This window comes from Ambystoma mexicanum, chromosome 1q, assembly GCF_040938575.1.
Source record: "Ambystoma mexicanum isolate Mex_15411 chromosome 1q, UKY_AmexF1_1, whole genome shotgun sequence".
Taxonomy (NCBI): Eukaryota; Metazoa; Chordata; class Amphibia; order Caudata; family Ambystomatidae; genus Ambystoma; species Ambystoma mexicanum.
Window position 1 is genome coordinate 843,273,193 of NC_090922.1, and position 14,725 is coordinate 843,287,917.

A 14,725-nucleotide genomic window follows, 5' to 3' on the forward strand; every position below is an offset into this window, starting at 1 on the left:
TATTACTTACAGGTATCAATATAATGTATTGTGCATATTATTTAAATGTATTCATGGTCTTGCACCTGTTCAACTTTCTGGTTTAATTTCTTTTTATCAACCTCCTCCCAATTGTTTGGCTCTTGGCCTGCTTCATGTTCAACGCCCACCGTGTGCAGTGCCCCATTTTCTTTCTTTTCAGCTTTTAGCTTCAACATTATGGAATGTTTTACCATTAGATATAGGCCTATCAACATTGGCAATTCAATTAAAAATTGCGTCTGTATTCAGCTTTAATCAAGAGAATTGTATCTTCTATTCTTAAAAATCTGCTTTGGCTGCATAATGTTTATATTGTTCAAAATGGTTGTCTCGTTTTCTCTCTATGGTATAACACTGTTTAAAAGTGCTATGAAAATACATTACAATAAATACATGCATTAACAAAAGGCAGAGTAGGCACACCTTTGTTAGTCAGGTGTTTAAAAGTGATTAATGTGCAGCCCCAATGCATGATCTCCTGAATAAAGTAATATTGGACCACAACCACTGAAGGTAAGTTTCCTTCTTGGCAGAGAAAAGCACATTGTAAACCAGCCCATAGGAGAATACAGTTTAATTTCACTGGAAAATAGAGATAGCATTCTACACCCAAAAATTGGCAGTTTGCTTTAGAGGTTCATATCTTCCGTTTAGATGGAAAAAGAACAGAGAGAGATTTCCACACCTGATTATGTATGATGAGAACCGGTTCAGCTTCTGGGTCAGTGACCGGGCGTCCTTTTCCAGCTCTTGCATGCTTGCTCCTTGCGTGGGCATGCCTTCATCTGGAAACTCTGCAGTAACTGTTGGTATGACTGCATCAGACGAAGGATAGTTAGGAGCGAGGAAGATCAGCAAGTTTACCATCCACCGGACCATGGAGGTGTGGAGTTGAGTCACCTGGGCATCACAAAGATCCATTAGATGATACTCAACAGATGTTCAAAACAGACAGACATATTTACAGACCCTAGTATTGTTCCTAAGAGAAGGGAAATAGTGCAGGCCTCATTCCAAGCTTGGTGGCAATTCTGCCAAATTACCACCAAAATTGGTTACCGTTACCGCCACTTGGCACTGTGGTTTTACCAAGAGATTACAAGTGGTGGTAGGACAGTGTTAGTCCCCATTTTTGAAGTCCATAGGACTCCATGGGGTTTTTGGCGGAATTCCCTCCAGCAGTAATTCCTCAGCTCTAATTATGACGATTTTTGGCTTTAAAGTGAAGGATTTACCTCAAACATGATCCTGGAGGTAAATCCTCCACTTCAACATACAACTCTGGATTTCACAGCACGGTTAAATTGGAGGTGATACTATTACTGCCAAAAAATGGGGCGGCTAACAGCATTACCACCAATTCTTTACTCCTTCGACAAACTCGAATGAGGCCCTATATCTCTATCACTTGCCTAAAAGAGAGACCTTTTGTTTGAGCTGATCACTTTCACTTAGAGGATATAGCAATAATGGAACTAATTAAATCATACAAAACAAAGAAAGCAATATCATCCCATACTGGCATCATAAAATCAAGCATAAAGATGCTTCCACATTCTATTTAGTACTAGAATTGGTCTACATTTTATAAATAGTGTCAATCCTTTAAAAACCTACACAGAGCATCTCAAGAATGTACACAATAGAGAACCCTGCATTTCTCTCAGCAGATGATGAACGATTCCAATCCATAAGACTCATGAAACCCCCTACGGCTGGAACCCTAACCACACACGTGACAATGAATAGAAATGTATTAGCCAGAAATGTTGGACCCTCTATACTGAGGACAACAATGGCTTAACTAGATTGTTCTGTGGGAAGCAGCCAACTCAGAAGGGCGTACAATTACATTTAGTTCAATGTGCCTTACCACAGGAGAAATAGCTATTCGCTTAACAGTCTGAGCCCACCCAGCCCTCCCCAACATGGGCACTCTTGCGCCAAAATGCTAGGCAATTCTTCTCTAAACAAAAGAATCAACAGCAACCCCTCACATGTGTGTCTACCTTGTTGGATGTCTTCAGTGAGGTGAAGCTGTGTCTCTAGAAATATTGAGCAAGATGTAGAGAACAGGGGGCCCACATCTGGATTACCCTTAATGGTGTAGGGTGAAAAACCAGTCTTTCACAATTAACCAAAAATGTGAGTACACCCTTCTGAGGACCAACACTGCTTAAATAGCATGGTCTGTGGGAAGATGCCCACATCGTGCCTTACCAGCGAAGACATTTCTGTGATGGAACGTCTTTATACGAGGAACAAGACTGATATACAAATTGATATTTCTCCTCTGGATAGGAACAGTGGGCTAAAAAGTGGTTGTAGGCACCTCCCCACAGAGCAGGCAATTTCAGCCATGTTCATTCTCAGCAGAGGGGCTCTTACATTTTTGGCTTATAGAAATGAATATTCCGATATAACTAGCAGAAACCTATGTTCTAAGAAGCCATAGATCAAATATGAATTTCATGGAGTAGATGCTAGACACATGGATAAACTACATTATGGGGCAGAGTCAGCAGTCGGGCCAAGCACTTCCTGGTGTCAGTGTGGACACTGAGCATCCTGTCACTTAGAGCAGGGCTGTGAATGTAACTACAGAGATGTCTTTAGAGTTCAAAGTCTCCAGAGACTGGGTAACTTACCGCAGTCTCAATGACTACCCCGTTGAGAAGTTGATGGGGTTATTTGTAGATTCTGCTACCTACCTTACTAGATGTCATCTGCAGTGATGGGAACTGCTGTGTGGATGTGATAGAGAGGCAGTTCCACACGCACCTCGAGGTTGTTGTAGCTTTTGCAGTTTCAGTGCCTAATGTATTGCAAGGCATTTCTTGCCTTTGCTCCTCACTAAGGAATAGCAATCGGAATTGGAATTATTATGGAGTGTGAAGTGCCCACCGTGTTTGCACCACCTCCATGAAAGTGATGATTGAATTTCATGTAAAAAAATGTGCTTGCAATTGGACCTACAGGAACAGATTTGGATAAGAGATATCGGTTGAGTTCTTCTTTGGTTAGTGACAAATCCCTCTGTGGGACATCTCTTTGCTGACTGTATGATGTTCTATGTGTTTGCATATACAATTGCGCTGTGCACTTCACTGTAAAGATGGTGGCCCCTCTGCTTCATAATGAAAGTAGCAGGTTCCCTCCTATTTTGTTAAACGCCAGGCAGCATGACAAACACACCCTGGGCCATGTTTAGCATTAATCAAATTAATCAAATATGAGACTTGGAAACTTTTCAGGCAAAGACTATTCTTGAACTTAATAAGCGTGCTAACTTTAGCGATTTTACGGTATAGTTGGAACATGTCCAGAAACTTGTGAAGTGTCAACATTTGTTTAAACCGTGAATCTCTGCCTTTCTGATTCCCATGTTTTTTCGGAATCATGCGAGGCCACCAACAAAGTGGATAGTTTTTGTCAAACGGACTTAACGTTCAAGCATTCTAATAACCAGGATCAAGCCACCCTGGGTCTATTTGCCTGCCCGAACTTTACTGCGAGGTCGGCAGCGAAGTCTGTCTCCATTGGGACAACTACCACTAGCTCCAAGTCCCCAAAGTTGGCTAATCGTACCTCCCTCTCCCACCAGAAAAACAGATCGGGGTCTGTGGTCTGTGGATTCTGCTCCCAAATCTTTTAACCTGAGGAGCATATGTCTATCCCTAAGGATGTTACAACTAGAGACCTGGTTAAGGGCCATAGGAAATTCATAATTACTACTGTGGATGAACCCTGGGAGAGAGTACCACGGGAAGCCCTACGTAATAAAGTTCTGGCATAGCTTCACCTTAGTACTGGTCCGGGCATAGTCCGAAGCCTTGATTTGAAGTTTCTACGTAGAGTTAAAATTGACAATTGGAGTACCTTGAAGAACAGGGATTGCATTGTGGTTGGCTGTGGAACCAGTAACCTCCCGGGCTTTTTAAGATTGTGTACATATCTGCCAATGGGATCCTCAAATTTAACACTTATAGGGCCTCATTACAAGATTGCCGGTCCGGTAACAATGGTACCAGTAAGCTTGCCGGTACCGTTGTTACCGGACCGGCAAACTACGAGTTCTGCAAGTGGGTGCCTTTCAGAGTTATGAACGGTGCCGGTGCTACCAGCCTCCCCATTCCCTTTGAGTCCAATGGGACTCAAATGGGAATGGGGAGTAGAAAATACCGGCGCCTGGCAATGGGGAAATACAGGGTCCGGCAAGGCTGTAATAGCCCTGTATTTCCCCATTGCCAGGCGCCGGTAAAATTGGCAAGTTTGGCGGCAGCCTGCCTGTATTACCGGCAAGGCTACCGCCAAATCTAGTCTGAGACTTAATCATCTGTATTAGTCTATATTTCCCTTAGTTTTTCCCCATCAATTTTTTGGGTGGTTCCCATGTATTTGTTTTCATGTACTATGTGTGTGTTTGTACGTTTTTGGTTATTGTGTAGCGCTCTGAGGTCTGCAGGCGTGGAGTGCTTTACAAGAATTTGAAATAAATAAATACATTTCCTTAGCTCTCTTCCTAGGTGCACCATTCACATTTTGTGAGATTGGAGAGAAGTGTAAATAAGTTCACAATGGTTTCCTTTGAACATAAATCTTGTATGTAAGAGTAAGGAACAAGTTACTTACCTGCAACTGTTGTTCTCCAACATGGGTCTGGCATGGATTCACATGCTCATGAATATTCCCCGTCGTCAGGCCGGGAATCCTTGGTAAAGAAAAAATCAGTATCAGTTTAGTTTCTGATCTGTCTTTCTCAGTAGTAACCAATCACTGGTCTCTGGGTCATACTGCCCCCAGCCAATGACTGCCCTCTCCCTAAACCCCGTCTCTGGTAGCCATCTTCAGATTTGATTTGATAGCACGCAAAGTGGCAGTATGACCAAGCGAAGAGCTGTAGAGGCGCAGGAGGGAGGGTTTGCCTGTGAATCCATGCCAGACCCATGCTGGAGAACAACAGTTACAGGTAAGTAACTTGTTCCTTCTCCAGCATGGGGTCTGGCATGGATTCACATGCTCATGAATATAAGAATACATAGCAGTACACATGCACAACCACGGGAGGTGGCAAGGCTCAACATTAAGCATTACATAAAACTCAACATTAAGCATCTCTTACCTCCTCACCAGGCTCACCTTAAGCGAACAGGTTACGCAGCACTGCCTGGCCGACTCTGGACTCCTTCCTGGAATCCCAGTCGACGCAGTAGAATCTCGTGAAGGTGTGCGTCGACCTCCACGTAGCAGCCCTGCAGATGTCCAGCAGGGGCACACCAGACAAGAGCCCACTCGCTATGGCCACAAGAAACGCAGTCTTCCATGACAGGAATTTCAGCGGCGCCGAATGCAGGGGCTCGAATGGCGCCCCCATGAGCCTGGTCAGCACCACGTTGAGTTCCCACGCCGGGGCAGGGGCCTTCACCGGCGGGAACGATCGGAACAGTCCCTTCATAAATTCCTTTACCAGGCGATGGGACCACAAGGACGCCCGTCCTGTGGTTCAGGTGTATCTGGAGATCGCAGCCAGATGTATCTTGATGGAGGCGTGAGCCAGTCCAGCCTTGGCCAGCGACAGTAGGTACGGCAGCACTTGAGGGGCCGTAATCAGTAGAGGGTTAATCTTCTGTGCACGGCACTAGACAGAGAACCTCTTCCACTTATGTCCGTAGCACTTGAGAGTTGAGGACGCCCTGGCTTTTGCAAGGACCTCTCTGCAGTCAGCCGGGATATCGTACCGTCCAAACTCTAGCGCTGCAGGAGCCAGGCCTGCAAGTTCAGCGACTCCGGGTCGTGATGAAGTATGGCACCTCCTTCTCTGGAGAGAAGATCCGCGTCCGTTGGCTCTTGACTGGTGGGGACGCTGACAAGTCCAGAAGGTCTGGGAACCAGATCTGCCTCAGCCACGCCGGTGCAACCAGGATCATCCTGCACCGGGACCTCTTGAGCTGGTTGACGAGTCGGAGCAGCAACGGCAACGGATGTAACGCATAAAGGAACAGGCCTTCCCAGGGGAACGAGAAAGCATCGCCCATGCTCCTCGGCTGGGGAAACCTGCTGGCGAACCTCTGGCACTTGGAGTTCGTCGCCGTCGCGAACAGGTCGATCTGGGGTTTTCCCCATCATCGGAAGAGTCGATCCACTTGATCCTGACGTAGTTCCCACTCGTGGCACAAGCGCAGCTCCCTGCTGAGTGAGTCGGCAATGGTGTTTTTTATTCCTGCCAGATGAAAGGGCACCAGAAACATCCCTTGGGTGACGGCCCAATGCTACAAATCCTGGGCTTCCTTGGAGAGGGCTGGGGATCTGGTTCCTCCCTGCTTTCGGGTGTAGAACATCGTGGTGGTGGTGTTGTCGGTGAAAATTCACTGCACAGAGCTCCAGGATGTTGATGTGGAGCTTCTTCTCCTCCGGGAGCCAAAGGCCTCTTGCGTGAAGATCTCCAGTGTGTGCTCCCCACCCTTCCAGGAAGGCATCCGTCGCCACCATTATCTGGTGGGATCGGGTCTGAAAGTCTGTGCCCGCCGTCAGATGAGCGCGGGTGCCCCACCATCGGATCGCTCGTCGGAAGGTCTCGTCGAGCGGAATCCTGTCCTCGAAGCTGACCATCGCTTGGATCCAGCGGGAGTCGAGGAACTCTTGAAGAGGGCGTATCCGAAGCCTGCACAGGCGCACAAGATATATGCCAGAGGACATCATCCCGAGGAGGGACTTGATGGACCTCACCCTGGCCATGTCCGTGGCCAGCAGGCGCTGCATCTTGCCCAGGATGGCCTTCGTTCTTTCTTCCGACGGTGAGGCTAGGTGCGCCACTGTGTCGAGCTTTGCTCCCAGAAACAGCGCGACTTGCGACGGGACCAGATGGGATTTGGGAAAGTTGATGGAGAATCCCAGGTCCGAGAGCAGCTAGACGGTCTTTGCTGTGTGATCCACGGCGAGCTCCCTTGTCAATGCTCGGATGAGCCAGTCGTCCAGGTAGGATCCCCTGAAGGCGCAGCCGCGCCACCACGAGTGCGAGGCACTTGGTGAACACCCTGAATGCCGACTTCAATCCGAACAGGAGGGCCTTGAACTGGTAGGGCCGTCCTTGGACCACGAACCTGAGGAACTTTCGGTGACCTTTCAGAATGGGGATGTGGAAGTACGCATCCTCCAAATCCAATGACGACAGGAAATCACCCTCCTCCAGTTGTCCCAGCACGTGCTGGAGGGTGACCATCCAGAAATTCTGTGCCTTGATGTATTTGTTCAGCCGTCGCAGGTCCAGGATGGGGCGCCATCCTCCTGTCTTCTTTTTTACTAGAAAGTACCTTGAGTATACTCCGGAGCCCCGGAGCCTCTTCGGGACGAGCTCGATGGCACCTTTTCTGAGCAACGCCCTCACCTCCAAGAGTAGTTGAGGGACGTGATTTTCCTTCCTGACCACGGGTGGAATGCGGGGCACTTTTTTAGAAATTCAAGGGCGGGCCCTTGGGTGAGGGCGTCCAGCACCCAACGGTCGGTGGAGCTGGACCCCCCACACGCTGACGAACTTCGCCAGCCGGCCTCCCACTGGGGTGCTTCAGTGGAGGCCCGACCCCGCTGTCGGTTCAATCGTGCTTGGCAGACGCCTTGCCGCCTTGGCCTACCTGGGGACGACGGCGGGGCCCCCCCGACTTGGCTCGTCCTCTATAGGCTTCCTGCGACAAGGAGCAGGCCGCTTGGCGGTACGTAGAGGAGCCACCGCCTAATCCCTTGGAGGCACCCTGCTTGCCTCCAGCGCTCCAAAAGGGCCCTGGCAGTCTCTGTGTCCACCTTGATGGCTTGGAGGGACTCATCCACCGTTTTCCCAAACAGGTTGTTCCCGTCGAACGGCATGTCCAGCACCTTGGCTTGTATGTGCTGGCAGAAATCTGTCGCCTTGAGCCAACCTCATTGTCTAAGGCAAATACCGTTGCCTAGCTGGCGGAAACCGGTGTCGGCAATGTCCGTTGCCACCGTAATTGTGTGGTCCGACGCCACTTCGCCTTCTTGCAAGATCTCCAGGGCCTACGCCCTCTTGTCATTTGGTAGGAAGTCCAACAGGGGGGTGATCTTGTACCATAACTCCCTGTCGTAGCGGGCCACGATCGCGAGGGCATTGGCCGCCTTATTCGTTGTTGCCGCTGATAAGATAACTCGTTGTCCCATTGCGTCCAGCTTCTTCCCTTCACCGTCCGGCGGGGAAGTTGACGTTGAGACCGATGCCCCCCCACTTTCTTCTTGGCCGCCGCTGAGATGAACGAGTCGGGGTAGGTTGTGCCCTAAGGCACGAAGGGGCCGCGCCGGGGACCCGGTACTTCTTCTCGTACTGATCCTTCTTGGCAGGTGGCGTAGATGGGTTCTTGAGAAGGGTGAGACCCTCGTCCCAGATGTCATCCAGCAGAGGCACGGCGAGGACTGACTTCCTCCTGGCCTCGCGCCATTGGTAAAGGAAACCTTCCTTCTTCTTCTCTTTAGGGCAGAGCTGAAAAAGCTTGGATGCCCTGGCGATCATTGCATGGAAAGATCCGATCTCATCGGACGGGGATGCCCGGGCTGGTGATGGGAGCTCCGTCCCGTCGTCACCTCCGTTGTCGTCGGTACCCGTCGTGGCCGTGTCTGTTCCCATGTCCTCCCCAGGCACGGGGGACATGGGTAAAGGCCAAGCAGGCCACGAGGGCTGAGAAGGTGGGGCTGGGTGGATCCGTCTTCTCTTGTTTGGGGGGCTTCCCGCCGGGACCGGCTCTGGTTCCTCCGTCGGACCTGGTACCAGCTCCTCTGTCGGTGGTAAGGGCAATCTCGTCCTTATCTCTGAACATAAGGATTGTATTGCCAACAAAATGGCCGCCAAGTTATCCTGCGGCTCAGGAAGCGACAAGAGCGACGGTTGACTAGGACCCTCGGCAGTGCCGCCGTCACTCTCATCGTCACCCTCGTCGGGATCCCTCCCGTGGGGATGGGCCTCCTCGACGCCCTCGTCGAGGCCCTCTAGGACTTCTGCCAGCTCCTCCTCAGATGTTGTGTCCGTGTCCACCATGGCCACCGCCCCCCCCCCTCTTTTTCCGCCGGGTTCTTCACGGGGGTCTTTTCGATGGGTCTGAAAGAGGCTTCCCTCCACGGAGGCAGGGAGACTCTGGGCATCGAGGTCGCCTCCACTGGTGTAGCCTCCACAGGCTGCGCCATGGCTGCCGCGACTCCCTCGATAGAGGCCTTGGCCGGGTGAATCAAGGCCTTCACCGCATTAGGTGCGCTTGAGGCCTTCACCTTGGGGGGAGGGTCACCGCCTCGCTCCCCCTCAGCCGAATCCTTTGAGATCAACCGGGGTCTCTCCAGAGGCTTACCCGGGTTCTCAGATTTCCTCTTCCCGGAACCAGAGCGTTGGCTCGTGGTTGATGGTGCCGGGGAAGGCACGCCCTGCCTGGCAGCCAAGGAGCCCGACCGTTTGACGCTCCCGGTGCCCGCGGACTCGCGTGCTTTGCCTTCTGTTGGGCCCCCGTCGCCGGGGCGCCCTCACAGGTCTTAGAAGACCGCTCGGACTTCTTCTTCTTCTTCTCACCTGACGGACAACTTCCTTCCAGCCAGTTCGAGAGACAAAGTTGTCGGTCACTGATGGTCCGTTCCGAAATGTTGCTGCAAAACGCACAGTCCTTCTCCACGTGCGTTTTGTCCTCATGAAGGCAGTAGAGACATTTCGAATGCTCATCCTCCTTGAACACATTCTGTAGCTGGCATCCAGGGCAGACCCTGAACAGCTTTCCGGCCGTCGAGCTTCCTTTCTCCTGGGCCATGTTCGGGTAGGCCGCAGAAACTTCTGGAATCCTCCAAGAAGCGTAACTCGACAAAATCTTCACCCTTGAGGGGCATAGAAAAATCTGACACGGAGCCCCGTTAATCGGATGTAGAGACGGTGGAGCTTGAGGCTCTATTTGACCGAAAAATTAGAAATTCTCTTTGAAAAAGCGCTAAAACGCAGCAAAAGCTCAAGAGCTAAACACGAGGACTCCCAACACTTGAGCGTGCGGTAAAAATCTGAAGATGGCTACCAGAGGCGGGGCTTAGGGAGAGGGCAGTCATTGGCTGGGGGCAGTATGACCCAGAGACCAGTGATTGGTTACTACTGAGAAAGACAGATCAGAAACGAAACTGATACTGATTTTTTCTTTACCGAGGATTCCCTGCCTGACGACGGGGAATATTCATGAGCATGTGAATCCATGCCAGACCCCATGCTGGAGTAAAATGACTTTGGGTCATTCACTCTTTTTGAATCTCGTATACAACACAATTATCTACCCACAAAAAAACCTAACCCAGTGTTTCCTCCGTACCTCTACAGAGTGAACATTCTGACAAGTGTCACTGCAAATACATTCTCCCATGATAAAGGCCCCATAGTGTCATAGGAGGACAGAAACATGTTGGGATAAAGAGTTCTTTATTGTGTCTCCAGAACGTCTAAGTGGTTCACATATTTGTATATGTACCTATTGCATGATATGCCAGAAATGTGCACTGTTTAGTGCGTTTAATGTGGGCATACCAGATTGATGTTGTTAGTTGCCTCAAAATTCATGTTTATTCGTGTTTATGTAAAAATGACAACTGGAATTGTATGTGGCAAAATATTTATTTAGATATATGTAGTCAGTCTGTGATGGACCCTTTATGCTTATGGTTTAAGTAACGCTTTGGTGACTAGTCATTTGATTAATTTCTGTGTGCAGTGTTTGCCATTGAGGGTTTTTATGTCTGCATAGTTTATTTCCCAGGACTACGACATTTACTTACAGATTTGTTTCTCTCTATTCAACATCTTTTCTCTTATGTGACCTTCCAGCTGGAAATACTGAGTCTTTAATTTATAGAGCACTAGCTGGGTTACCCAGCATTGCCTGTGTCCTAATCGAGTGTTGCCTCATGTGCCCTGGAGGATGTTGCTCTTTTCCTCTTGTCTGCAAGTCTTGCTTCAGTTTGCTGTGGTGTCTCATCTGCCCTGGAGAAAGTTGCTTTTGTCCTCTGGTCGGAAAGTCGTGCTGCTGTTTGCTGTGTTTCAGACGCTCTTGATACTGATTTTCACTTTGCATCAGATGGAACTTTTCCAAGTGATGTTTGTTTTTTTGTGCAGCATGTTTCAGTCACTTAATGGCTTCAGCACATTTGAGAAAATGTCCAAGAAGCAGGGGGGCGCTTTTGCGCGAGTGCCATGATGGCGGCTTTCGCGCGAGGTCCGCTCTGAGTGAGGGCACTCCGCGAAGATAATAGACCTGGAACGAGGCATACTTGAATGAAAACTTGAAGAGAAACCTACTGAAGGTTGGGAGCATACACGGAGTGCGCCACATGCAGTGAGTGACACCCGAAGCCAAGTTAGCGGGTGGGGCATTGCGGCACTGCTTCGCGATACTGACTGGAAGGAGGGAGAGGCCTGTGTGCGACTGGAGGCCCGCCCTATCCTGCTGTGGGGGAGAGGTTGCTGGATGCGGCGGCCCAGACCGAGAGCCACACGATCGAAAATCAAGGGGAGGGGCTGGGACGGTGATCGGCCGGCCCGTTCCTCACTGCTGATATCATCGTGGCCCTGTGGAGTGCCGTGATCCCTGGAGGAATAGAGCAAGTGCCACCTGAAGTGGGCCGGGATTAGGTGTGGGGCCCCCCGGAGCGACCTTTTTACTGGGGATGTCCCACAGCTGTGCCTGAGCGAGCTGACTCGCTCTGTGCATTGCGCACCTGACTGTACAGGCTTCCTGCGGTATGCACGGCTCAGGGCACTTGGAGATCCCGGCCTGCCGCATCACTGTGGCAACAGGTCTGCCACATATTGTCATTGGCTGATGGGTGCAGTTGGGGCACGTATATGCTACGGTGGGACTGCCAAGTGGTGAAGCAAGGCTTTGACCTTTCATTTCTTTGCGAGTTCTCTGTGCGTGTTGAATCTTGTTCAGCGGCGTGGGTCGGGTGCAGGCCTGTGCTGCGCTTCAGGGCCGGAACACTCACAGGCTTGACAGCTGGATCTGGGAGCAACTACCGCGCCACAGGCTCAGCCTGTGGCTGGTGCGCAGTGTAGAGGCGTGGTGGCTGATGAAGTGACACGTTGCTGCCCTATTTGCTGTCTTCTGTTCAACTATAGCCCTGAGTGCTTAAGCAACGGATTTTTGGTTGCAAGTGAGAGCTCACACTCGTCATATCACAGAATGGAGGCACATTATGCCTAAGGGAGCCGGGCCCAAGAAAAGTGGTTCCATGGATAAGTTTGCAAAGTCCACCCTGAAGGCGGCAGAAATGGCGGGAGAGGACACAAGCAATCAGTCTCTAGCGGATGGGGCTTTGGTTGCACCACCCATCAATCTCCAGGGGCCTGCAGGGATTTGCCTCTACCAACGATAAGTTGGATGGCATTACTCTCAATGTCACGTATATATGCGCGCAGCTTGAGAAAGCAACACCGCGAATAACGGAGCTGTGCGGATCAGCTGTGCGGAGGATGCCATAACTGCGTTGCAGAGTAATGTGATGTCCCTTTCCAAAGACTTGGGCAATATCAAGGCCAAGTGTGAAGACTTGGAGGATAGGTAGAGAAGCAATAATGTCCACATCATAGGTGTGCCGGAGGATGCAATGAAAGGCGCAATGGAGACGGCGGTGGAGGAGCTATTGAAAGACCTACTTGGGGATCCTGGGTGGTTCCCTCTGTTTGTGGTGGAGTGGGCGCATAGAGCACTAATGGCGAAGCCAAGACCGGGGGGTTACCCCAGACCAATCATTGCCCGCTTAATGAACTACAGAGACAGAGATTTGGTGCTGAGGGCCACACATGGGAAGCAAGATTCGGAGATGGGGTCCAGTGTGATACGCAATTTTCCAGATTACACCTTAGTGGTGCAGCAGGGGAGACGCATATTTGTTGGTGTAAAAAAACTCCCCAGGGAGCGCGGAATTCACTATGCTATGCTTTCTCCAGCCCGGCTTCGTCTGCAATTCAACAACAAAACGTATTTCTTTACATTCCCTGAGGAGGCTGCATCATTCATGGAGACTAACATCCCGATCCCTGCGGGACAGGGACCTGTAACGGACTCAATGGGAATGGGGATTTACCGAATTCCGCCTCCGGAATTCCCGGGTCACCGGGGTTGTAATGCCCCAGTAATCCCGGGAATCACGGAGGCGGAATGGTAACACGAGTCCGACGGTAACTGAGCTGGAAAAACTGGCAGGTTACCGCCGGACTCATAATGAGGCCCACTATGGGCCTCATTACGAGTCATCCGGTATGGAAATAACAGTGGCGGTAAACCCGTCGCCACCGTTGTTTCCATACCGGGAGATCTCAAATCCTGGAGGCGAAGGTGTCATTCCTGCCAGGTCTGACCTGGCGGGTTTAACACCGCCCGCCTGCAGGCAAATGTGGAAACACTGGCACCATTAGAAGACTCAATGGGAATGGGGATTTACCGAATTCCGCCTCCGGAATTCCCGGGTCACCGGGGTTGTAATGCCCCAGTAATTCCGGGAATCACAGAGGTGGAATGGTAATACCAGTCCGGCGGTAACCGAGCCGGAAAAACCAGCAGGTTACCGCCGGACTCGTAATGAGGCCCTATGTCATGCTCCAGAGATCATGGTTGGGGAAGGTCTAGGTGATGTGAAGATACTAAACTGGAATGTGTGAGGGCTGGGGACCCCACAGAAGGTGCATAAGGTAATCTCATATGTTAATAGACTAAGGTTAAGCTCTTATTTTTACAGGATACCCACCTGGTGGACTATCAGGCTCGCAGGCTGGCTCCTGAGTGGGATGACCTACGTTACTATACATCCTATTCCACCCGGGCTTTGGGAGTCATGATATTGGTGCACCGATCTTTACCATTTGTCCATTTTGAATCTGTGTGCGATGATTGCAGCAGGTTTGTTTATGTTCATGGAAGGCTGGGGAATTCAGAGGTCCTCCTGGTGAATGTATATGGGTCTAATGTGGTAAGTATCCTACTGCATCATTCGTTTCTGGCAGAGATTTCAATACTATCCTAGATGTACACTTGGATCGTACCTCATCAACACCATGGGCATTAACTAACGCTGCACGCACCATACTCACACATACGGAGGATCTGGGGATGATGGATGTTTGGCGAGCACTTAACAATACTCAGTGCGCATACACTTTATATTCATCGGTACATGATATGCACTTGCGCATTGATTTATGGCTAGTATCCCACAAAGTACTGAACTGGGTGGTTGAGTGCCGAATATTGCCCAGAACCTTGACGGACCATTCTCCAGCGTTGATCTCACTAGATATCCCTGGGAGCACTGCGCCTCGATCTTAATGGCGCCTCAAGCCTACCTCGCAGGAGGACCTGGCCTTCCGGGCAAATATTAGGCAACATAAAGCCAGCTATTTATTTTTATTTTTTTTACTCTTTATTTCGCATTTTCAAAATTATACAACAAGAGCATCATCAAAAGTCATTGAACTGCAAGACATACAATGGCGGGAGCAAAACAGCAGAATATTACACCATAACCCACCAAATCACACCGTAAGATTAACCAAAACCAAACTGAATGCACCAAACAAACAACAGACAAGCTAGACTGCACAAACAACCACATATACAACACAAACCACCACCCCCATACTTATAACACCTAAAGTAAACCATTACACTTCACTCCACAACTCAACCCAACACTATCC

The 14,725-nt window shown here is 50.1% G+C and overlaps 1 protein-coding gene across 3 annotated transcripts in view; it reads right to left on the reverse strand.

Annotated features, from left to right (window-relative positions):
* AXDND1 (axonemal dynein light chain domain containing 1) overlaps positions 1-14,725 on the reverse strand; it is an 871,721-nt gene that overhangs the window by 230,171 nt on the left and 626,825 nt on the right. For all 3 annotated transcript variants that reach the window (XM_069641478.1, XM_069641476.1, XM_069641477.1), the window contains one exon: positions 707-921. In XM_069641478.1, the coding sequence (XP_069497579.1) occupies positions 707-921 (215 nt within the window). The remainder of the gene's footprint in view (positions 1-706; positions 922-14,725) is intronic.